Source organism: Equus caballus, chromosome 10 (assembly GCF_041296265.1).
Source record: "Equus caballus isolate H_3958 breed thoroughbred chromosome 10, TB-T2T, whole genome shotgun sequence".
Taxonomy (NCBI): domain Eukaryota; kingdom Metazoa; phylum Chordata; class Mammalia; order Perissodactyla; family Equidae; genus Equus; species Equus caballus.
Genome location: NC_091693.1, coordinates 74575118 through 74599272, shown reverse-complemented (window position 1 = coordinate 74599272; position 24155 = coordinate 74575118). Strand labels below are relative to the sequence as shown.

At 40.4% G+C, this 24155-nt stretch overlaps 2 protein-coding genes across 18 annotated transcripts in view; one reads left to right on the top strand and one right to left on the bottom strand.

The window, feature by feature from the left end:
- LOC111775357 (bridging integrator 2-like) overlaps positions 1-4652 on the bottom strand; it is a 71503-nt gene extending 66851 nt beyond the window's left edge. Inside the window, exons 1-2 of the mRNA XM_070222808.1 lie at positions 4597-4652; positions 4094-4531 (exon numbers count right to left, since the gene is read on the bottom strand). Coding sequence (XP_070078909.1) covers positions 4094-4531; positions 4597-4652 — 494 coding nt within the window. The remainder of the gene's footprint in view (positions 1-4093; positions 4532-4596) is intronic.
- Positions 4397-24155, top strand: part of FAM184A (family with sequence similarity 184 member A) — a 135140-nt gene continuing 115381 nt past the window's right edge. For all 17 annotated transcript variants that reach the window (XR_011422634.1, XR_011422632.1, XR_011422638.1 and 14 more), the window contains exon 1: positions 4397-5052. Coding sequence is in view for 9 of the 17 variants with exons in the window: in XM_023650989.2 (XP_023506757.2) it covers positions 4885-5052 (168 nt within the window). In the remaining 8 variants the exon portion in view is untranslated. The remainder of the gene's footprint in view (positions 5053-24155) is intronic.

The window sequence follows — 24155 nt, the reverse complement described above, 5'->3', positions numbered from 1 at the left end:
ATAACAAAATTTATCATGTTAACATTTTTTAGTACAAGTCAGTGCATTAAGTACAGTCACATTGCTGTACAATTATCACCACCATCCACCTCCAGAACTTTTTCATCCTCCCAAACTGAAACTCCATGCCCATTAAATAGTAACTCCTCTTTCCCACCTCCCTCCAAACCACCATCCTACTTTCTGTATCTGAATCTGACTGCTCCAGGTCCTCATACAGGTGGAATCATACTGTTTGTCCTTTTGTGACTGGTTTATTTCACTTAGCATAATTTGTTTTGTTTGTTATTATAATAACCATTCCAATGGCTGTAAAGTAGTATCTCATTGTGGTTTTGATTTGCATTTCCCTAATGATTCATGATCTTGAGCATCTTTTCATGTGCTTATTGGCCATTTGTATATGTTCTTTGGAGAAATGTCTATTTAAGCCGTTTGCCAATTTTTTAATTGGGTTGTTTTTTGGTTGTTGAGTTGCAGGAGTTCTTTATAAATTCTGAATATTAATCCCTTATCAGACATATATAATTTGCAAATATTTTCTCCCATTCCATGGGTTGCCTTTTTACTCTGATGTCCTTCAGTGTACAAAAGTTTTTAATTTTGATGAAGTCCAATTTATCTATTTTTTATTCTGTTGCCTGTACTTTTGGTCCACTAACTTTTGAACTCACATTTCAATCTTAATTTTAATTCTTGACTTTGGGTACTGCTGCCTGAGGTTAACTTAGGTTTTCTGGGGCCTGAAGTACATGCAATTTGGGAGGCTTAAGAGAAAAGTACAAAAGATGTTACTTTCATAAATTTTTACTAAACTTTATAACCATGTTATCACTAGTTAGGATGCCTCCTGGAAGGAGTGATGTAAGCTTCATTAGCCTCATCCTTAATCAGCCTTTATAACCACCACTACCACTTTCTTCTTCCCTCCCCCTACCATTTCTAACAATTCAGAAAGCGTCTAGGGAATTTGAGAGCCTGTGAGACTCATTCCAACTATAAATTGTAATTGAAATATCAGTGAAGGGAAGTATTAGTATAAAAAATTTCCAGTCAAAGAATATCAGAACAGAAATTCTCCTATAAATAGCTTAAAACCATTACTTAGTAAACCAGAAAGAACTGGGGTTTAAAATGCCTAGGTCATAATTCCAGCTCTATTACTAACTGGTTTTGAAAATCTGTGCAACTCAAACTGTCTGATCTTCAATATGCATAAAATAAGAGGTTTGGATTTGCAGTTCTGTTCCAGCTCTAATAGTTAATCATTCTTTTTACTTCCAGTTCATTCCTTTACCTGCTTTTAGTAACTATCCCCCTGTACCAGCTTCTACCCCTGCTGTGCCAAAATTCTGCCTTCCCATGAGCCCGCTTCTCAGGTATCATTCCCTCGGGCCTGATGCTTCCGTCCATGGATTATGACTCCTCCTTAAGGAGAAGTTCTAGGATATCACAGATGAGAAGCTGCCTACACAGATGCTTTTTTTCACATACTGATAGGTTCTGGTCTCCTCTTGTAAGCAATATTTACCTTATCCTGTTGTATTCAAATTTGATTACTGTACTACCTCTCCTATTCTATATTCAGTTGCAACTGAACATCCCCACTTAGATGTCCCGCAAGTATCTCAAAGGGAACATGTTCTACACCGAACTTATCACCTTCCCCCACCTGTCGGTCCTCCTCTAGTCCCTGTCTTGGGGGAAGCCCTTGACTGCTCTCACTTCCTCAGATTCAAAGTCCTGTCTGTTTTACCTTATGGATGTTTCAGATACATCCATTTCTTTCTATTCTCACTGCCGTATTTTAGGTCAATGGTCCATCCTCTCTCACCTGAATAAGTGTAATAGCCTCTTAACCAACTAGTCTCCTTGTCTATAAAGTTGCCCCTGTAATCCATTTTCCATAGTCACAAGAATTACAGTACTAAAGTGCAAATCTGATTATTTCATTCACCTGCTTAAAGCACTCCAGTGGCTCATCATTGCTTTCAGAATAAAGGCCCAAGCCCTTATGAAGGCAAAGAAGCATCCCTCCCCATGAAAAGTCTGGATACCTGCTCTACCTCCTATTTTGACATCCCACCAAAGTCCGCTCCAGCCATGTTGTATCCCTTGCGTTCCTTAAAGGGGTTCTGTTCTCTCTCATCTTTAGGGCTTCACCGTCGCTACCCTCAGAGCCTGTAGTCCGCTTTCCCTACTCCTCTTTATCTGAAAAACTCATCCTTCAGAAGTCCGTCCAATTATTATCTTTTTGTGTGTGTGAAGCCTTCTCTGACACTGCAAGGCTAGCTTAAGTGCCCCTCTTGTGAGTTCTTTTAACACTTAGCACACTGTGTTGCACCTTATTCTTTACTTGTCTCTCTTTTCCACAAGACTGCTAATTTCTCGAGGACAGAGACTGATTCTTAGTCATCACTGCAGCCTCAGCACCTAACGCAGTACCTGGCACACAACAGGCATCCGATAAATATTTCTGCATAAACCATCTCATGAGAGAAACAGGTACTAAATAAAGATTTCTTGCCTAACTAGCCTCTCCCGTTTTCCTCTCCTATCGTATACCTTCTTTAATGGATTTTTAAAAAGCGAGATTCTAGGTGATGGGATTATAGGTATATTATGTTATTCTTTATGTTTCTATTCATATATTCTACATGTATTCTATATAGAATTAAATAGAATTCTATATCAGATGATCTGTTTTATCCCATTGTCGTAGAGCAAAAATATCAAATTCATGTAATGAGACTTAGGAAAATATTCCTCTTGGGCTATGCTGTATAGTGATTGCAGGAACTCATGTATGATGAGGTTCAGAGTGAACTACCAGTGGACCAGGGCCACAACCTCTAACTCCCAAGTTATGGTGGGTAGAGACTGACAACACTGTCTCCTTTCAGAGGAGCACTTGAGGGGTGAACAGGGTCAGTGACTCAGCTGAGGCTACGCATCAGTCTCCTAATTTCCAGTCCTATACTCTTTCCACTGTATCATAGAGACAAAAACAAAAAGACCTTCTTTGTCCTAGCAAGACTTAGCTATAAAAATTTAGGGAGCCTTTTGAGCACATACTTCTGCTCAGAATACAAAGGATGGGAGAGTTCTAAAATGATTGTGAACCTTCCATGTCTAGAATTTAATGAAATAACACTAGTTCCTAATTCTCTTTAATTTCATTTAATTACTAGAGCTTAGGAAGGGAGTAAAATTTGCATAATATTTGTTTCTGGCCATCTGCTCCATTCAGAACCTTGGAACTAGACAACATTTTCTGGAAGGTCTATTGTGGGGAGGGAGTAGGCTGAGTACCTAGCATCTGAGAAAATACATAGCCAGTTTCAGGTGTCCTTTCTGGAATTCTAACAGTTCTCAAAGTATTTCAGTTTCAATTTCAAATTCCTATTCAGTCTTCACCTTATTGGTTTAGATTTTGTCACAATCAGATACTTTATGTTAATTTGGCCCCCAACAGGATTTGTTAATAATCTCAGATTTATATGATGGTTAGAGCTGCATGCTAAACAGAAATCACATATCATAATGTGGGGGAATTCAGTTCTGCAAAACTCCGTGGAGAACAGATTTTTAAAAAATAGGCACAATTCTACATTTTTAAAGTTTGTGTTAAGATTGCCCTAAAATGACTTATTTACCTCCACACAGGATCCACGTTAAAAAAAAAATCATTTGACCTGCAGAAGTAGAGATGTTAGGAGAAAATGAGTAAAGAAATAACACATTTAGGAAGGTGAAAATGTACAAGTAATGACCCATTTTGGCCCAGCCCCAAATCTTTAAGGAGCTGACACCTTGTTCCATCTTCTATTTTTCCCCCTTACTTCCAGCCAACTAGATTTCATTTGTTAATGTCTGGGGCTCCATTCGACCGGGAAAAAGCAGCGGCGCAGCGCTATACCCACCGACTGATGACGTGTGCTCTCTCCACACAGAGACACTTGGCATGGAATGAGGGACAGTGCCTGGCACGTAGTAGGTCAGCCTAAGACACTATAACATTCCTATGTGTGTGAGTCTGGAAGGGAGGGGCAGGGCAGGGCAGGGATTGTCGGATTCCCCGCTCCTTCGTTACCCAAGTCTCCGGTGCGGAGGCCAGCGTCGCTGGACGGGAGCCTGCCGCTCTTCGCGGGGGAGCGCCACCCCGGCCCAGCGCACGCGATGATGCACGTGGAAAGGCTCAGCACACTGCACGCGCTCTGCCAACCGAGGCGACCGGGCCCCATCTTCTCCCGGCGAATTTTTGACCTCGAGCCGCACGCGCACCTCGCTGCTTCCCGCGCCGGCCGCGGCTCGGGGTCCCGCCCGCCCTCCGCGAGGCGCCCGCACGGGCCGCGGGGCTGGCGGCGGCGTGGGCGGGGCTTGGCTGCGGGGAAATGACGTCGCCGCCCCCGCGCGCTCCGCGGGCCGCGCGCCCTGGTAACGGCGGCTCGGCGGCTCCCGCGTCCCGCTCGGAGTCCCCGCCTCCTCCCGCAGCAGCCCGCCCCGTCTCCTGCTCCCTCCGCAGTCCCCGCTGCGGCCGGCTCGCTGGGGCCCTGGTGCCCGGTGGGAGCGGGAGCTGCGGGCCGCGCTGCTCACGACGCCTCTGCCAGGCGCGCTGAAGGGCCGGCGACAGCGGGCCGGGCCCCGGGCATCTGCCCCGCGTCGGTGTCGCCTGCGGCCTCGGGCCGGCGGGGCCGCCCGGTCCCTGGACGGGGGTGACCAGGGGGTCGCGGGCGGGCGGGCAGACGCCTGCAGCCGCGGCTGTTGGACGCCGGGTGTCAGGTCGGGAAGCGGCCGGCCGGGCTTTTGCCTGCCAGACGTCGTTGCTCCGCGGGCCGCCCCCGCGCGCGGGGACAGGTGTCCCGGCCGGGGTCTGTCGGGAAGATGGCGACCCCGGGGATGAGCTGGCAGCAGCACTATTACGGCGGCTCGGCGGCCGGGGCGGCCAAATTCGCGCCCTCACCGGCCGCCGCGCAGCAGGCGGGGCACAGCCTGGACTACAGCCAGGACCTGCACCTGAAAATGAGCAAGAAAATCGCCCAGCTCACCAAGGTAAGGGCGCGGCGGCGGGGTCCCTGCCTGCGTCCCCCGGCTCCCCTGCCCGGCCGGGAGCCTGCGCGCCCTGCGCCCGTACGCGCTGAAGGGGGTTGTTCTAGGGAAGCAACAGCCGGAGACTTAGCTCCAAGAACCCTTCAAACTTCGGGGGACACCGGCGACGTTAATTTCCACTTGCCCGCTCCACGGCACGGCTGGGGTTATGGGACTTGCGCCCCTCTGCCCTTTAGGGGTAAGCCTGCACAGAACAAATTAGTATCTACTTCCTTTATTGCACAATAACTAAATCCCTTTAGTTTTGCTCTCCTACGTGTGCCGAGGCTCCACGAGGCGTTACACTACAGTGCTGTATGAAGTACAGTACCGTGTTTACCCAGCATGACCCGGAATCTTCGGAAGTGAGCAGTATCTTTGATTGACTGTCTCGTTAAGGGGTGAATAAACCTTCTGAGCAATGTAGGAGGGTAAAACATACCTTGCGTGCCAGTTTGGGGGTTTAATGAGTCATTCCTTCTCCTGACAAAATGTCAAACAAGGCTTATTAGGTGAATCATGTGCCTGCATTTAGTTGTGTTCCAATCTATCCCCAGATAATTTTCAAAAAGCAAATAGCTTGCAAATTTGGCCAACTGTCGTTTCGGATGGTACTTGGATGGTGAGCTTTTTTCTAGTTTAGTAAACGTTGATAATGAGAAAGAGCTTGTATCTCTGTGAAGCAAGAGCAGCTCAGATGGGTTATATTGTTCCGTTTAGATATCCAGAGCCATCTTTCTGTACCCATTAAGTAAGAAGTGATTCGTGGTTTCTGGAAGTGAGTAGAGGTGACAGACCTTAATGGTTTAAGCTGAGTCAGCTAACCACTTGTTCAGAGTGTTGGTAGCAGAAGAGAGGTGGGGGTTTACTCCCAGATAGCCTCTCAGGTTGGAGTCTTTCAACACCAAAATTCTCATTATATAATTTCATTACGAGTTGGCACTTTTGAGAGTAAAGTAAGACACAGTGGGAAGAGAGGAAGGAAATGGGATGCAAGAGGGTAAAAAGATTTTGGTGGAGATATGTGGTTGAAGATAGAAAGAAAAATTAACATGAAAGGACTAAAGAATTGAGGGAGCAACTGCGAGAACAGAGGAGAAGGTGTGAGTGCATGATGGGAAACTCAGCCGGGCCAGGCAAGGCAGCAGTTTGTGAAGCTCTGTTTTTGTTTTATGCCAGCGCTGCTTTTGGAGGTTGCTATGGGTCCAGTTTTTACTGTTTCCTCTTGTGACAGAGGGTCCCCAAATTCAGAGAAAGGAAGATCCAAGAAGGCACTCAGTAGTATACCATCAGAGCATTTATACATTGGGAACTAAAAGCCAGGCTTCCTAAAACCGTGTTTGTTCTCCAGAATGCTGATGTCCAGAATGAAGCCCATCAGTATATATTTATTCTGATTTTCTTTTCTGCTGTGTCCAGAACATCTGTCCTTCTTATTTTAGATTGTAACCCTTTGGAGTGCTTCTAAGTAATAGAAGCACTCAGAAAGTTGGTAGTGAAACTGTGTACAGTTTAATAAAAAAAATTTATCGTCTCTTCAGAGAACTACTTTTCCTTTTATTTTTGCTTTTTCAATTTTCTGTTCTTGTGTCAGGAAAAGAAAAGAAAAATGCAGCACAGCCGTTCCAGGTGGGAGTAGAGGGAAGTGGCTGTCATTTTGTCTTCACATTCCCACCTCGAACCTACTGAGACAGGAGGCTGTCCCCACGCCTGTGCTCTCATCACGGCTTTGAGGGCTACACCTACTCCTTCCTGAGCGTTACTTGGACTCTCTGATTCAGTGTTTATAGTTACAGTCTTTAAACACTCGTGCCACCCCCTCTGCCAAGTGCCTCAGACATGTGATCCCTTATACTAGGGTTTCGCAACCTCGGCATTATTGTTATTTGGGACTGGATAATTCCTGGTTGGGAACCAGGGAGTGGAGGGGCTGTTCTGTGCATTATAGGATGTGTTTAGCAGCATCCCTGGTGCTGCCTGTTAGATTCCAGCAGCACCCCAGCACACACACACAGTTGTGACAATAAACATGTCTCCAGACATTGCCAAATGTTTCCAGGGTTGGGGTGGGGGAGTCATCCCAGGTGAAATATCTAGAGTTTCTCCCACCCCAGTCTCTTGCCTTTATTACTAAGATAAGGCCTGAGAATGAAACAATGTGCTGGTAGGACTCTGGTGCAGCCAACACCCTTCAGTTTCTGAAACTTGCAAGACGATCTGCCTCCCTTATATGCCATTTTAGAAACTGTCAGATTTTACAGTCACATACACTTATTGTAAATACTTTACCGTAAGAATGACATCATGAGTAAGATATTGACTGTTAGAAACTTTACTGGTATCTGCCATTGGAATTTTAACTCATGAAGAGTTCATTAATAAATTCACAAAGGCAGAGGTACGTTAATGGAACTATGGTGGGGACTTGACAGGAGCTTACATTTCAAAATTAGACATTATAGAGATAACCATTAAAATAGGATTTTATTTCTTTTGGAATGAGTCAGTAGAACTAACTCTTCAGTATTATAGTTAGCATGGTGCGGGAATCTGACATAGTGTCTTGAGTTACAACTCCTGCTCTGCCACTAACTAGTGGTATGACCCTGAGTGAGTCATTAATCACTGAGCCTCAGTTTCTTAATCTTTAAAATAGGGGTGCTTTAAAATAGGGATGCTGTCTCTAGGATAGCAGACTCTTAATTCAGGCTGTCACTGAAAAGAGATATTATATGCCAACAAACAAAGTATTAGTAAAATACTAGATAATTCATTTTTTAAATGCTCCTCTCCTTTTAAAATAAACCGTTCGGTATTTAACAGCGTTATGTGATAATGCATTTCGTTGGAGGGTTTTCTACTAAACTCTTTAAAAATGTATACAGTAATTTTTCTTCTTTTGAATATCAGACTTCAAATTTTTCACATTTGTTCTGTATTATAGTACTATATGGAAAATACGGTATGCATTTTTCAGAGATTTGGCTGGCTATGCGAGGATAAAGAAGAAGGTAAGCTATATTATAATTTTGCACACAGGAAGAGTCCATATATTTTTAACTGACTAAAAGGCAGTCTTGCTGGAGCTGTATTTGTTCAGACTCTGTTTCCTAAGAACCTCCCATGGCAGCCGTCTCACGGAAGAGCTCCAGTTCTTGAGCACCTTGTATGTGAGGGGCACTTTGCTAAGTGTCAGAGGTACAGCGGGAGCAAGAGACAGGCTCTGCCCTTTAAAGTGAGTATTATATTTAGGTTAGTTGTGTCGAATTTTAAGAATTACTGTTAGATTCGTGAGTCACATTGTGGCAAATTTCTGGCATTGTTAATGGCTGAACCATCTCAGGATAGGCAGAGAAGCTGGGTGGGTTGAGTTATGTTTTATAAGATCACATTTCTGTACTTCCCTACTCTCCACTGTGTTGACTGTTTAGTGCATTTGGTTGAAAAGCAGGACTTGTGGGATGTAATTATAAAACAGCTTTATTTTTCTCACTCACTGTCTTTTTTGGTTTACTCTGTGAGATAGCCTCATCCTCTGCCCATGGATAAACTTGACTTTTCAGGTTGCTTTTTGATAAGGCAAGTTGTCCTTCAGTAACTAAGTTGCGGAAGTCTCAGTTTGATTATTAAAATGTCCAGTATCAATAAATAAAGACCCTAAACCAAACCTGAATTAAGGATGAAGCTTCACCCCTATGCCCACTCCCCTGCTCTGCCTGCTGCCTGGGGGAAGCCAGTAATCGGGGACTAGGCATCATTGGCTTTTTTCTTCTGACTTGGCTTTTCTACCTCTGCCTTGTCTTGCCAGTCCTCATTTCTGACCCCCTCTCCCCCCAGGCTGGACAAGGAAGAAGGGAAGAGAGGAAAGGTGAGCTGCACACTTGACTCGATTAGTGCCGGTGCTCTAGCTTCAGTGCTGTTGTAGACTTGGCAGACGTTTAAAGCTCGTTCTTTCACTTGTGGATCCTCCACCTTCCACTTCAGTTGCTTGAGATTCCTGACCTGAAGCAGCTTGACAATCAGAATGCATCTGTATTCTGGCTGGTTGCTTACTCCTTCCTCAGCCTCTTGGATCTGGCAGAACCTTCATGTTCACTTTGCTGAGTGAGGTCTGTTCAAGCTCCAGGTAACCTTCGTAGATGGACTCGGGTGACCCACCCCAGCTTTCTCTGTCCCATAGGACCTTCACTGGTCCCTAGGAAACACTCATTCTTTGTCCAGACAGACTCTGGAAATGGTCCCAATTCAGCCATATCTCTTTTGCTCTCACATGCCTCTTCATCCAGCAATTCTCATCCTTTAGATTTTCCAGGGATGAATCAGGTGCCAGTTCAGTATGTTCTTTAAAGTGCTTGAGACACATATCAGGCTCTTCAAGTCTTCCCATCAGAGTCTGTTCCCCTGGGCTTCAGGTGAGGAACAAGCATGCCCCTCTACCCTCCCCCTCAAAGGCAAGGAAGGGCACTTGTTCCTGTAGCTCTTTCCAAGGAAACCTCCTCCACACACCCCTCTGCAGTCCCTTTGTGGCTTCTCTCACTAGTGTTGGGGAGAGGAGGTGACACACCTCAACAATCCTCTCTGTAGACTGCCTCTTTTGGAAATTTTAAAAATATTCTGACACCTTCTTTGGAATGTCGCTTGTCTTTGGTTCTCAATAGAAACTTCCCTTTTAATATCCTGTTATATTGGCTGCTCATCCCTTGCCTCTTTAGTTGATTGCACTTTTGATACAATTCAGGCCAGCTGTTGCTTACAGACATAACTAGGATAAGGTAAGGTTTAATGTTCCAAAGAGCGGGAATAGTTTCTCTGTGTTCTCCGTGCTTAGCATCGAGTCTTAAAAGTCTTCTTTTAACACCCAGCCGATGTCCCTCCTCCCGGAAAACTGCCCTGAGCAACCTAGGCCTTATTAGGTTTCCCTTACTCTGAACTACATTACTGTAACATTTATTGTCTTATTTGATATTTAATAATACAGATTTGCAAAATAATGTTTATTGTGTTTATAAATGTATCTTGTTTATCTACTTTGACTGTAAGTTCCTCAGCTGCAGAGAGTGTATCTTATATTTCATGTAACCTTAATGTGAATGCTTTATACATAGTATAAAACCTTAATAAATATTTATTGAAGATGATGATGATGGGGGTGGTGGTGATGATGCTGTACCAAGTAATTTTGTTATATAGTAGAAAATGTCTATAAATATTTCTGAGGAATTTTATTTGCTATTCTAGGCTAATGCTAGATCATTTCACCTGCATTAAATTACTTATTAATATCTAAATATTTATTGGCTTCTCCTTAAACTGATTCCAAAAGCTATATTATTTCATAGTATGCTTATTTTTGATGCAAAAATAAAAATATAAAGTACTCTGTCTGAAATATAGATATTTGTTATTTCAAAAGGTAGGTAATTGATGTACCAGATTCTTAGCAAATAAAAAAGTAGTCTTATGATCAGTTATTTAATACTAACTCTGCCTGTGCTATATCCAAAACCAGAATGTGTTTGTATAGTACCAAAACCAGTGAAAGTTTCAAACATTCCTGTTTTCTGCACAATAAAGACAACTGATTTTTTACTAGTTGGTTTGTTTGAAATACCTAGATACTGCTTCATAATGATGTTCAGTTTTGGTTATGACTTGTTTCAGCTTGGCACAGGCCACATCCAGCATCCTCTTTCTTCCTTTGTTACATTGCAGCTTTGACATTCTACTATACAGTAGCTTGGATGTCATCTTTTAGTCATAGTTGAGTGGTTTGAATTAATTTCTTGTATTTACTAATGGGCACAAAAGTATGACATACTATTTATCAATTGTCCAAAAACTGATAAAGGGACTGCCTTTAGCGTTAAAAGGTTTAGAGTTGGAAGAAACTATGGATTCTGGCCTGACCCTCTCATTTTATAGATGTGGAACTTGAGGGCCCAAAGTCATTTGAAGATTACACAGCTTGTCACTGGCAGAACCTGAATAGGAGCTCAGGTCTCTGGAGTGGTCTAGGAGAGGACAGCTGTACTAACAGGTCCCTTTGCTATGTCTGCTTCTTTCTAACTGGTGCTGCCCATTCAGTTCCTAAGAAGCCACAGAACTGGTGGTGGTGGCTTTTTCCTGATGTTGGAACCATGTTTTGCTTACCTCCTGAATCACAGACTTTTGATGAGTGTGAACCAGCGTGCCTCTCCCATACACTGTTGAACAATCTCTGGACTTACAGGTTGTACAATTTGTGACTGTGTTGGCAAATTTGTAACAGAGCTGTTTTTTTTGTCTTCCCACATAAATGTCATAATATTTTCATGTTTTTATTAACAGCTTTAGTCTTTAGACTTAAAAAATTTTTTAATTACTTCAGTTTGGAGACTGTCATACTTGGTGTCAAAGTTATTACTGTGTGGTTATTTTAAATGTTTTTCCTTTGACTGCCTGCTTCGTAACTGGATTGTTGCTTAGGCCTCATTCCTGGAGGTAGTAAGTTGGAAATTTTCCAGTTTTTCTCCCCCATCCCTCTCTCTGTGTTGTTTGTTTGTTTAGGAAAATCTTTGGTGTCTTCTAATTGCCAGTCTCTTAAAAAGTGGTATAAAGGATAAAGGTTCAGTTAAATGTGATTGAAGACATCTGTTTATTTTAGTTGAGTTAATAAAAAAATTCCTATACTTTCATTCTTAAAATTATGAATATTTCTGAAAATAGTGTGTCTCTTAAATTTGAGATGAGGATGTAGAGTAGCCTGGATCTGTAAAGCCTGTTAACTTCTGAATGACACAAAGAAGTAGTGGGGGTGAGGAGGAGAGGTAACATACTGATAGTCTGCTCTTTCAGTTTATCTTATGGGACTTAAAAAATGTCTTATCTGTGGGCATTCAAATAAAATCGAATATTATGCCATGAATTGGGATTGATGTGAACAATGGAAATTCATAATGCCACACTTGTTTTAGGATAGAAACCGCAGAAAGTTTCTATCCTGCAGACCACTTATGAGTGACAAGGACATTGAGTCTGTCAGAATTGGTGTCCCCTAGCCCTTTTTGGAGATAAATACCTGAAGAGAGGTGGGAGACAATTGATAACTGAACTCAGGATCTTTTTTTTTGTAAATGAAAACAATGTTATAAATGGTAGTTTGATGTGGAGGAAATATTACTATCAAATTTATATTTTATAGCGAGGGGTGGAGCAAAATGGCGGGGTGAGCTGACCCGGGATTCTCTCCCCTCCAAAATACAACAAAGGATTGGAAAAACTGAATTTTAGAGAATAAATCTAATGCCAACACGTTAGAGACCTACAATACCAAGAAGGCAGAGATCATAACCTTGCTTACACCCTTGGAGGCACTGGAACGGTAGGAGAGAACATCGCTCCCTCCCCTAGAGTCTGCGATCGCTGCTGCACAGGTCAGGAAGGAGCGGAGGAGGGACCGCGCGACCGGGGGATCATCCAGGACTCCTGCCACTGATTCAGTGGAAACCCGCTGACGGGGGAAAGCTTCTGTGCATGGAGACCCCATAAACCCAGGGCCTCGGGAGACCAGAGAACAGAACTGATCTGAACCCAGACCGGCGCGAGAGAATAGAAGCCCCTCCCACCTGGCAAAGCCAGTGGGCGCAGCCATCTTGCCCAAAGGCAGAGAGCTCATAACACGTGGCTCTCGACCCCCATCTAGTGGCGACAGGCTGTAATTGCAACCGAATTCTACCACCATGCGAAAAAACCGCTCCTCTACTATCCAGCAATTTATAAAAGCCCCAGACCAGAAGGAAAACAATAAAAACATAGAATTAAGTCCTGAGGACTTGGAATTAGGTAAACTAAGTGATAATGAGTTCAAAGCAGCTATAATCAAAACACTCACTGAGGTAAAGAGAAAGATAGAGAAATAAGCCAAGTTCTAGAGTTACTTCACAAAAGAGATTGAAATCATAAAGAAGAATCAAACAGAATTACTAGAGGTGAAAAACACAGTGGACCAGATAAAACAGAATACGGATTCCCTGAATGCTCGTGTAGACACCATAGAAGAGCAAATTAACATAATTGAAGATAGACAGGCTGAATGGCTCCAGACGGAGGAAGAAAGAGAACTAAGAATTAAAAAAAACCGAGGAAAATCTCCAAGAGATAGTGGATTCAATGAGGAGTAAGAACATAAGGATCATAGGAATTCCCGAGAACATGGAAAAGGAAAATGGAGCAGAAAGTGTGCTTAATGAAATTATTGAAGAGAACTTCCCAAATCTAGGGATTGACGGAGAAATGTGTGTAGAGGAAGTTTTCAGATCTCCTAGATTTGTCAATGTTAAAAGGTCTACTGCAAGGCACATAGTAGTAAAATTGGCAAGAAGGAAAGAATACTCAGGGAAGTAAGAAAAAAGAAGAGAATAACCTATAAAGGAGCCCCTATCAGACTGTCAGCAGATTTCTCTACAGAAACCTTACAAGCTAGGAGAGAATGGAATGACATATTCAAAGCTTTAAAAGATAACAATTTTCAGCCAAGAATACTCTATCCAGCAAGAATTTCCTTTAGATATGAGGGAGAAATTAAATCTTTTCCAGACAAAAGTTAAGGGAATTTGTAACTAAAACCCCTCCACTACAAGAAATCCTCAAGAAGGCTCTCATACCTGAAAAAAGAAAAAAGGGAGAAAGGGGTCACAATCCACAGACTAGGGAGACCGATGGATAGAACCAGAACAGGATAGCAAATATTCAACTATAGCATTAGGGTGAAGGTAAGGAAACTACCAAAGCAAGGATGATCTTATCACTCTAACTACAAATTCATAACATGAGTTGGAATAAGAAATGAAAATAATTATTTAGGAGGGGAAGAGCAAAGGGTCTAAATCAGTATTGGTCAAGTAAGTAAGAGACCACCAGAAAATAGACTATATTATACACGAGATTCTAAATGCAAACTTCAAGGTAGACACTAAAATAAAATACAGAACAGAGTCACAAATCATAAATAAGGAAAAATCTAAGAAACCCAGCATAAGAAATTGCAGTATTAAATGGGTAGTCTAAAGCACACAGGAAAAGAAATGCAGGAAAACAAGATAATGAGTGACAGATTGACAGCATTAAGTCCACATGCATCAATAATCACTCTCAATGTGAACGGATTGAACTCTCCAATAAAAAGACACAGAGTGGCAAGATGGATTAAAGAACAAGATCCAACAATTTGTTGCCTCCAAAAAACACACCTCAGCCCCAAGGACAAACACAGACTCAGGGTGAAGGGCTGGAGGACAATACTTCAAGCAAATAGCAAGGAGAAAAAGGCAGGTGTTGCAATTCTTATATCAGACCAAATGGATTTCAAAATAAGACAGGTAAAGAGAGACACAGAGGGACAATATATAATGATCAAAGGGACACTTCATCAAGAAGAAATAACGCTTATAAATATCTATGCACCCAACACAGGAGCACCAAGATTCATAAAGCAACTATTAACAGACCTAAAGGAAGATGTTAAAAACAACACAATAATAGTAGGGGACCTCAACACCCCACTCACATCAATTGACAGATCATCCAGACAGAAAATCAACAAGGAAATAGTGGAGCTAAATGAAAAACTAAAACAATTGGACTTAATAGACATATATAGATCACTTCACCCTAAAAGAGCTGAATACACATTCTTCTCAAGTGCGCATGGAACACTCTCAAGGATAGACCCTATGTTGGGAAACAGGGCAAGCCTCTACAAATTTAAAAAAGTTGAAATAATAACAAGCATCTTCTCAGATCATAGTGCTATAAGGTTAGAAATTAATTACAAGAAAAAAGCTGAAAAAGGCACAAAGATGTGGAGACTAAACAACACACTACTGAACAAGCAATGGATCATTGAAGAAATTAAAGAAGAAATAAAAAAATACCTGGAAACAGATGAAAATGATAGCATGTCATACCAACTCATATGGGATACAGCAAAAGCTGTATTAAGAGGAAAATTCATTGCAATACAGGCACATCTTAACAAACAAGAAAAATCCCAAATAAGCAATCTTAAAGTACATGTAACTGAACTAGAGAAAAAAGAACAAAGAAAGCCCAAAATCAGCAGAAGGAGAGAAATAATAAAAATAAGAGCAGAAATAAATACTACTGAAACGAAAAAGGCAGTAGAAAGGAAGAATGAAACAAAGAGCTGGTTTTTTGAGAAGATAAATATAATTGACAAACTGCTGGCAAGACTTACAAAGAAAAAAAGGGAGAAAGCTCAAATAAACAAAATCAGAAATGAAAGAGGAGAAATAACAACAGACTCTGCAGGAATACAACAGATTCTAAGAGAATACTTTGAAAAACTATATGCCAACAGAATGGATAACCTAGAGGAAATGGATAAATTCTTGGACTCCTACAATCTCCCAAAGCTCACTCAAGAAGAGGCAGACAATTTGAACCAATCACAAGGAAAGAGATTGAAACAGCAATCAAAAGCATCCCAAAGAATACAACCTCAGGACCAGACGGCTTTCCTGGGGAATTCTACCAAACTTTCAGAGAGGATTTAATACCTATCCTTTTCAAGCTATTCCAAAAAATTAGGGAAGATGGAACACTTCCTAACACATTCTATGAGGCCAACATCACGCTGATACCAAAACCTGACAAGGACACCACGAAAAAAGAGAACTACAGGCCATTATCACTGATGAACATAGATGCAAAAATTCTAAACAAAATTTTGGCAACCAGAATTCAGCAATTCATCAAAAGGCTCATACATCATGATCAGGTGGGATTCATACCAGGGACTCAGGGATGGTTCAGCATCCGCAAATCAATCGACGTGATACACCACATCAACAAACTGAGGAATAAAAACCACGTTATCATCTCAATAGATGCAGAGAAGGCATTTAACAAGATCCAACAGCCATTTATGATAAAAACTCTGAACAAAATGGGCATAGAAGGAAACTACCTCAACATAATAAAGGCCATATATGACAAACCCATAGCCAACATCATACTCAATGGGCAAAAACTGAACGCCATACCCCTGAAAATAGGAACGAGACAGGGATGCCCTCTATCAGCACTCTTATTTAACATAGTACTGGAGGTCCTGGCCAGAGCAATCAGGCAAGAAAAAGGAATAAAAGGAATCCAAATAGGGAGGGAAGAAGTGAAACTCTCGCTGTTTGCAGATGACATGATCTTATATATAGAAAACCCTGAAGAATCTATTGGAAAACTCTTAGAAGTAATCAACAACTACAGCAAAGTTGCAGGGTACAAAATCAATTTGCATAAATCAGTAGCATTTCTATACTCCAATAATGAACTAACAGAAAAAGAACTCAAGAACACAATATCATTCACAATCGCAACAAAAAGAATAAAATACCTTGGGGTAAATTTAACTAAGGAAGTGAAGGACCTATATAATGAAAATTACAAGGCCTTTCTGAGAGAATTGGATGATGACATAAGGAGATGGAAAGACATTCCATGTACATGGATTGGAAGAATAAGCATAGTTAAAATGTCCATTCTACCTAAAGCAATCTACAGATTCAACGCCATCCCAATCAGAATCCCAATGACATTCTTTACAGAATTAGAACAAAGAATCCTAAAATTCGTATGGGGCAACAAAGGACCCCGAATTGCTAAAGCAATCCTGAGGAAAAAGAACAAAACAGGAGGCATCACAATCCCTGACTTCAAAACATACTACAAAGCTACAGTAATCAAAACAGCATGGTACTGGTACAAAAACAGGTGCACAGATCAATGGAACAGAATTGAAAGCCCAGAAATAAAACCACACATCTATGGACAGCTTATCTTTGACAAAGGAGCTGAGGGCATACAATGGAGAAAAGAAAGTCTTTTCAACAAAGGGTGCTGGGAAAACTGGAAAGCCACATGTAAAAGAATGAAAATTGACCATTCTTTTTCACCAGGCACCAAAATAAACTCAAAATGGATCACAGACCTAAAGGTGAGACCTGAAACCATAAGGCTTCTAGAAGAAAACGTAGGCAGTACACTCTTTAACATCAGTATTAAAAGGATCTTTTCAGACACTTGGAGAAGGGAAACAATAGAAAGAATAAACAAATGGGACTTCATCAGACTAAAGAGCTTCTTCAAGGGAAATGAAAACAGGATTGAAACAAAAAAACAACCCACTAACTGGGAAAAAATATTTGCAAGTCATATATCTGACAAAGGGTTAATCTCCATAATATATAAAGAACTCTCACAACTCAACAACAAAAAATCAAACAACCCAATCAAAAAAATGCGCTGGAGACATGAACAGACATTTCTCCAAAGAAGATATACGGATGGCCAATAGGCACATGAAAAGATGCTCATCATCGCTGATCATCAGGGAAATGCAAATCAAAACTACACTAAGATATCACCTTACACCCGTTAGAATGACAAAAATATCTAAAACTAATAGTAACAAGTGTTGGAGAGGTTGTGGAGAAAAAGGAACCCTCATACACTGCTGGTGGGAATGCAAACTGGTGCAGCCACTATGGAAAACAGTATGGAGATTCCTCAAAAAATGAAAAATAGAACTACCATACGATCCAGCCATCCCACTACTGGGTATTTATCCAAAGAGCTTGAAGTTAGCAATCCCAAAAGTCCTATGCACCCCAATGTTCATTGCAGCATTATTTACAATAGCCAAGACATGGAAGCAACCTAAGTGCCCATCAACAGACGAGTGGATAAAGAAGATGTGGTACATATATACAATGGAATACTACTCAGCTGCAAAACAGAACAAAATCATTCCATTTGCAGTAACATGGATGGACCTTGAGGGAATTATGTTAAGTGAAATAAGCCAGCTAGAGAAGGATAATCTGTGTATGACTCCACTCATGTGAGGAATTTAAAATTATGGACTAAGAACAGTTTAGTGGATACCAGGGGAAAGGTGGGGTCTGGGGTGGGCACAAAGGGTGAAGTGGTGCACCTACAACACGAATGACAAACATTAATGTACAACTGAAATTTCGCAAGATTGTAACCTATCATTAAGTCAATAAAAAAATATTTTACAATAAAAAAAAATTTATATTTTATATTTCAAGTGTGATCTGAGCCATAGAGGCTTTTTTAGATTGACCTGGGAACTTAATGATGCTTTAAAATATTATTGGAAAATAGTCCCTGACTGCCAGTCAGTTAATATATAAAAATGATTGTGGGAAACACCAATCTTTGCAGGTTGTAGATTGCTAGTTATAGTCAGTATCTTGGTGTACTTAACATTTGAGACCAAAGCAGATATTTCAGAAAATATACCTTTTTAAATGAACTCTGGTTTTTTTATTGAAGTGTAATTGACATACAATATTCTATTAGTTTCAAGTGTACATCGTAGTAGTTCGATATTTATATATATTACAAAATGATCACCACAATAAGCCCAGTAACCGTCTGTCACCATACAAGGGGGGATTTTTATCTTTTGTTAAAATTATTTTATTGAGGCCATATTGGCTTATAACATTGTGTACATTTCAGGTGTACATTATTATATTTCAGTTTCCCTATAGACTGCATCGTCTTCACCACCAGTATTGTGGTTTTAATCTGTCAGCATACATATGTGCCCCTTTACTCCTTTCACTCCTCCCTGACCCCTTTCCCCTCTGGTAACCACCAATCTGTTTTCTTTATCTATATGTTTGTTTATCTTCCACATATGAGTGCAGTCATGTAGTGTTTGTCTTCCTCTGGTTTATTTCTCTTAGCATCATACCCTCAAGGTCCATCCATGTTGTTGCAAATGGCATGGTTTTGTCTTTTTTAAGGGCTGACTAGTATTCTGTTGTACATATATACCACATCTTCTTTATCTATTCATCCATTGATGGGCACTTGGGTTGCTCCCAAATCTTGGCTATTGTGAATAATGCTGCGATGAACATCTTGTTGCATAAATCTTTTTGAATTATTGATTTCATGTTCTTTGGATAAATACCCAGTAGTGGGATAGCTGGGTCATATTGTATTTCTATTTTTAGTTTTTTGAGAAATTTCCATACTGTTTTCCATAGTGGCTGCACCAGTTTGCATTTTCACCAGCAGTGTATGAGGGTTCTCTCTTCTCCACATCGTCTCCAACACTTGTTATTTCTTGTCTTGCTAATTATAGCCATTCTGACAGGGGTGAAGTGATATCGCATTGTAGTTTTGATTTGCATTTCCCTAATAATTAGTGATGGTGAACATCTTTTCATGTGCCTGTTGGCCATCTCTGTATCTTCTTTGGAAAAATATTTATTCATATCCTCTGCCCATTTTCTGATTGGGTTCATTTTTTGTTGTTAGTTGTACAAGTTCTTTATATATTTTGGAAATTAACCCCTTGTCAGATAGATAATCTGCAAATATTTTCTCCCGGTTGGTGGGTTGCCTTTTCATTTTGTTGATGGTTTCCTTTGCCTTGCAGAAGCTTTTTGGTCTGATGTAGTCCCATTTGTTTATTTTTTCTTTTGTTTCCCTTGCCTGAGTAGACATGGTACTCGAAAAGATACTGCTAAGACCAATGTCAAAGAGTGTACTGCCTATGTTTTCTTCTAGGAGTTTTATGATTTCAGGTCTTACATTCAAGTCTTTGATCCATTTTGAGTTAATTTTTATGTATGGTCTTAGATAATGGTCTACTTTCTTTCTTTTGCATGTGGCTGTCCAGTTTTCCCAGAATCATTTATTGAAAAGACTTTCTTTTCTCCATTGTATATTCTTGGCTCCTTGTCGAAAATTAGCTATATATAGATGTGTGGTTTTATTTCTGGACTTTAAATTCTGTTCCATTGATCTGTGTGTCTGGGTTTTTTTGCCAGTACCATGCTGTCTTGATTACTGTAGCTTTGTAGTATATTTTGAATTCAGAGAGTGTGATACCTCCAGCTTTGTTCTTTTTTCTCAGGATTGCTTTGGCTATTTGAGGTCTTTTGTTGTTCCGTATAAATTTTAGGATCCTTTGTTCTGTTTCTGTGAAGAATGTCATTGGGATTCTGATTGGGATTGTATTAAATCTACAGGTTGCTTTAGGTAATAATGGACATTTTAACTATGTTTATTCTTTCAATCCATGAGCATGAAATAACTTTCCATTTCTTTATGTCTTTGATTTCTTTCAATAATGTATTATAGTTTTCAGTGTAGAGGTCTTTCATCTCTTGGGTTAAATTGATTCCTAGATAATCTATTTTGTTCTTTTTGTTGTGATCGTAAATGGGGTTGTGTTTTTGATTTCTCTTTCTGCTAGTTCATTGCTAGTGTATAAAAGTATAATGGACTTTGTATGTTAATTTTGTGCAACTCTGCTGTATTCATTAATTATTTCTAATAGTTTTTTGGTGGATTCTTTAGGGTTTTCTATATATAGAATCATGTCATCTGCAAATAGTGACAGTTTTACTTCTTTCTTTCCAATTTGAATCCCTTTTATTTCTTTTTCTTCACTAATTGTTCTGGTTAAAACTTCCAGTACTGTATTGAATAAGAGTGGGTAGAGTGGGCACCCTTGTCTTCTTCCTGTTCTCAGTTTTTCACCATTGAAAATGATGCTGGCTGTGTGTTTGTCATATATGGCCTTTATTATGTTGAGGTGCTTTCCTCCTATACCCATTTTATTGAGAGTTTGTTTTTTTTTTATCATAAATGAATGTTGGATCTTGTCAAATGCTTCTCTGCTTCTATTGAGATGATCATGTGATTTTTGTTCTTCATTTTGTTAATGTGTCATCTCACATTGATTGATTCGTGGGCATAGAACCATTCCTGCATCCCTGGAATAAATTCCACTTGATCGTGGGGTATAATGATCCTTTTAATGCATTGTTGTATTTGATTTGCTAATATTTTGTTGAGGATTTTTGCATCTATGTTCATCAGCGATATTGGCATGTAAATTTCCTTTTTTGTGTTGTCCTTGCCTGGTTTTGGTATCAGGGCAATGTTGGCCTCATACAATGAGTTAGGAAGCATTCTGTCCTCTTCAATTTTTCGAAAGAGTTTGAGAAGAATAGGTATTGAATATTGTTTGAATGTTTGGTAGAATTTACCAGAGAAGCTGTCTGGTCATGGACTTTTTGTGTGTGTGTGTGTGAGGAAGATTGGCTCTGAGCTAACATCTGTTGCCAGTCTTCCTCTGTGAGCTCACTAATTCTCTCTTCCATATGGTCTGCTCTATTTTTAATGCTTTATACATTACTTTTTATCTCATTAATTGTGTTCTTCATCTCCAGAATTTCTGCTTTGCTTTTTTTAGAGTTGCAATCTCTTTGGTGAAGTACTCCTTCTGTTTGTTAATTTATTCCTGAGCTCATTGATTTGTCTTTCTGAGTTTTTTTGTAACTCATTGAGTATCTTTATGACAGCTATTTGAATTCTCTGTCAGTTAGGTTGTAGTCTTCTGTGATTTAATGTTTGGTTCTGGAGAGTTGTCATCCTCTTTCTGTTCTGCCTTGTTACTGTAGCTCTTCATGGTACTTCATGAGTTGATGCTCTGCCAGGGCATTTGTGGTAGTAACCACCCTTATTATTTGGCTGTTTTGGTTCTGAGTTCCTTCTGGTTGTTTTTGAGAGCCTGAACTTCACTCTCCACTGCCTCTCTTAGAGGCATCATCAGTGCCTTCCTGTGTCACTTCTGCCTCTGAGTTTACTGGTACCTTGCTGCATATGATGTTGTTGCTGCTGGGGTCACCAGACTGCAAACACTTCTGCTGCTTCCAGCGTTGCCTGGGTCTTGTGTTCCTCCACAAACTCAGATGCTGCTGCTCAAGTGTTGCTGCTCCCCCCTTGTCTGGGGTTGCTGGTTCCACTGCTGCCAGGGATGCTGGGTTCATGATTGTCACTATTGCTGTCAGGGACCCAGGGACTTGTATGCAGCCCCTGCTGCTGGTGGGCTGTGCTGCCACTGGTGGCTGAGTCACCAGTTCTGCTCTGGTTCCTGAAGCCTCTGTTCTAAGGTTCCACCTGCCACTGCTGGAGGGGAGCAGGGCCCAAGCAGGGAGAGGTTGTTGTTACTGCTCACTGTTCAGCCTCTGGTCTCTGGCAGTGCCTGGTGTGTTTTGAAAACTCAGATCAGGGCACCCTGCCCTAGCTGGAAAAATCTGAGTTTTTTACTGTCCCCACTGTTGAAAAAACCTGGCCTCTTCTCAGGGTGGGCCTAGCATGCTAGATCTGCCGGGAGATGGGCAGGGAGCAAGCTGCACCTATTTTTTCTGCCCCTACACTATGTCTGCTTGCAGTTGTTTGAGCCACAGCACCAGCTTGCATTTGCACAAGCCGCCTGCTGTTTTCACCTTGCTTGCAGTCATGCGAGCTGAAGCACCTGCTGTTTCTGCTCTGCTTGCAGGTGCATGCGTTGGCATGAGACTCTTTACCCTGGATAATGCTGCCAGGAGAGTGGGAGGGGGCTGATCCTCTAGTTCCACTGCCTCCCAGGGATCCAGTCCACTTACCTTCAGATGTATAGGTGCATGAATCTTATGTGTGTCCTGTTGTGCTGTGTAGGGAATCCTCTGTTGGTGAATGCTTGTCCAGTTGGTTGTAACACAGAGGGGAGAGACAAAGGGAATAACTCATTCCAGTAAGTCACTCATAATGCTGACGTCTTAGAAAATAAACCTTGTGTTCTTAGTTTTCTATTGAACTACAGCAGTGAGTACTATCATTTGTAGGCTTCAAACTTGTTTCCTTTATTCTTACATCTTTCTTGCCTACCAAAACTTTTAACAAGAATGTATAAAAAGTAGTGAGGTTGAATATGTAAATTTTTTGTCCTATGTTTTTTACTACTGTCATTTTGAGATATAAAGGGAGGTTGAAACTACCAAAGGACCTATAGTGGATGGAAGAACAAAATAAATGATCAGCCATAATACTTGGGTCTTGGATATTTTAGACTCAGCTACCATATGCCACCTCATTTATTATAAAAGAGAGAGTATTTTTAACGACTTTTAAAAGTTGCTAATTTATAGTCCTTATTTATATGTACCATCTCTGTTCTGAGGTTTCAGAAGGTTTGAAAATGAAAATTTGGTTCATAAAGTACATTCCTAATGTTTAAATTATCAATAAAATTTTATTGATTTTTTATTTTTATTTAATTTATCAATTTTATTGATAATTTTAGTAAAATATTAAGATAAATCCCTATTTGTTTGAAATTGTTGGAGAATGAGTTATTTTAGTTAACTAGAAGTTTACCATAGGGATTAATAGTATTCTACCTTCCAAAATAATATACTTACATTTAAACCATACCATTCATAAATTACACAGAATCTTTTCTTACCTCCAGAGCATTGTTACGATCATCAGGATATGCACAGGAGATTAGGCCAAACCTACACCAATCTCATGGCAAATTCTGAAATTTTATTTCTGAATAAATTCTTTTACTTCTTTTTTTATTTGCCATGTCTCTCTCTCTTTTATAAAATGAAGTGCAAAGTTTGAGTATGCACAAATTCTAGACATTGACTTTCTGGTTGGGGAGATTTAGTTTATTCTGCTGAATGTGTGTCTTTGTGCTCACAGGTGTTTGCGTTTTTCATCCTGTTCCTCCTGAAGCACAGTCTTAAGAGAGTCTCATTTCTTTCAGGAAAATTTTCATAACCAAAGTACTAAACAGTATTCCATGCTTATTCTTAGGTGTTTTGTCTAGTGAAATACTATATAAACAAAATACGTGTAATTTTGAGGGGAAGTTGTTTGTGTGTGTTTAATATAATAGTCTACTCATAGTAGCAAAAGAAGATACACTTAAATATGACTAAAACAGAGCATATTGATCCATATGGTTGGTAAACTTTTATTGAATGCTTAGTCTATAGAAGATATTGTGCTAGGCACTATTAATTATTTAATACTATTAATTTACTGTTCCATTTTGAGACTATATATTTTTCTCATTTTTTCCAGTAGACTTTTGAAAAAATGTGACCAGAGTAAAGTAGGTGAACATTCTAACTAACAGATTAATTTAATCTGACAAATTTTAAATGTTTAATTATGGGCAACTT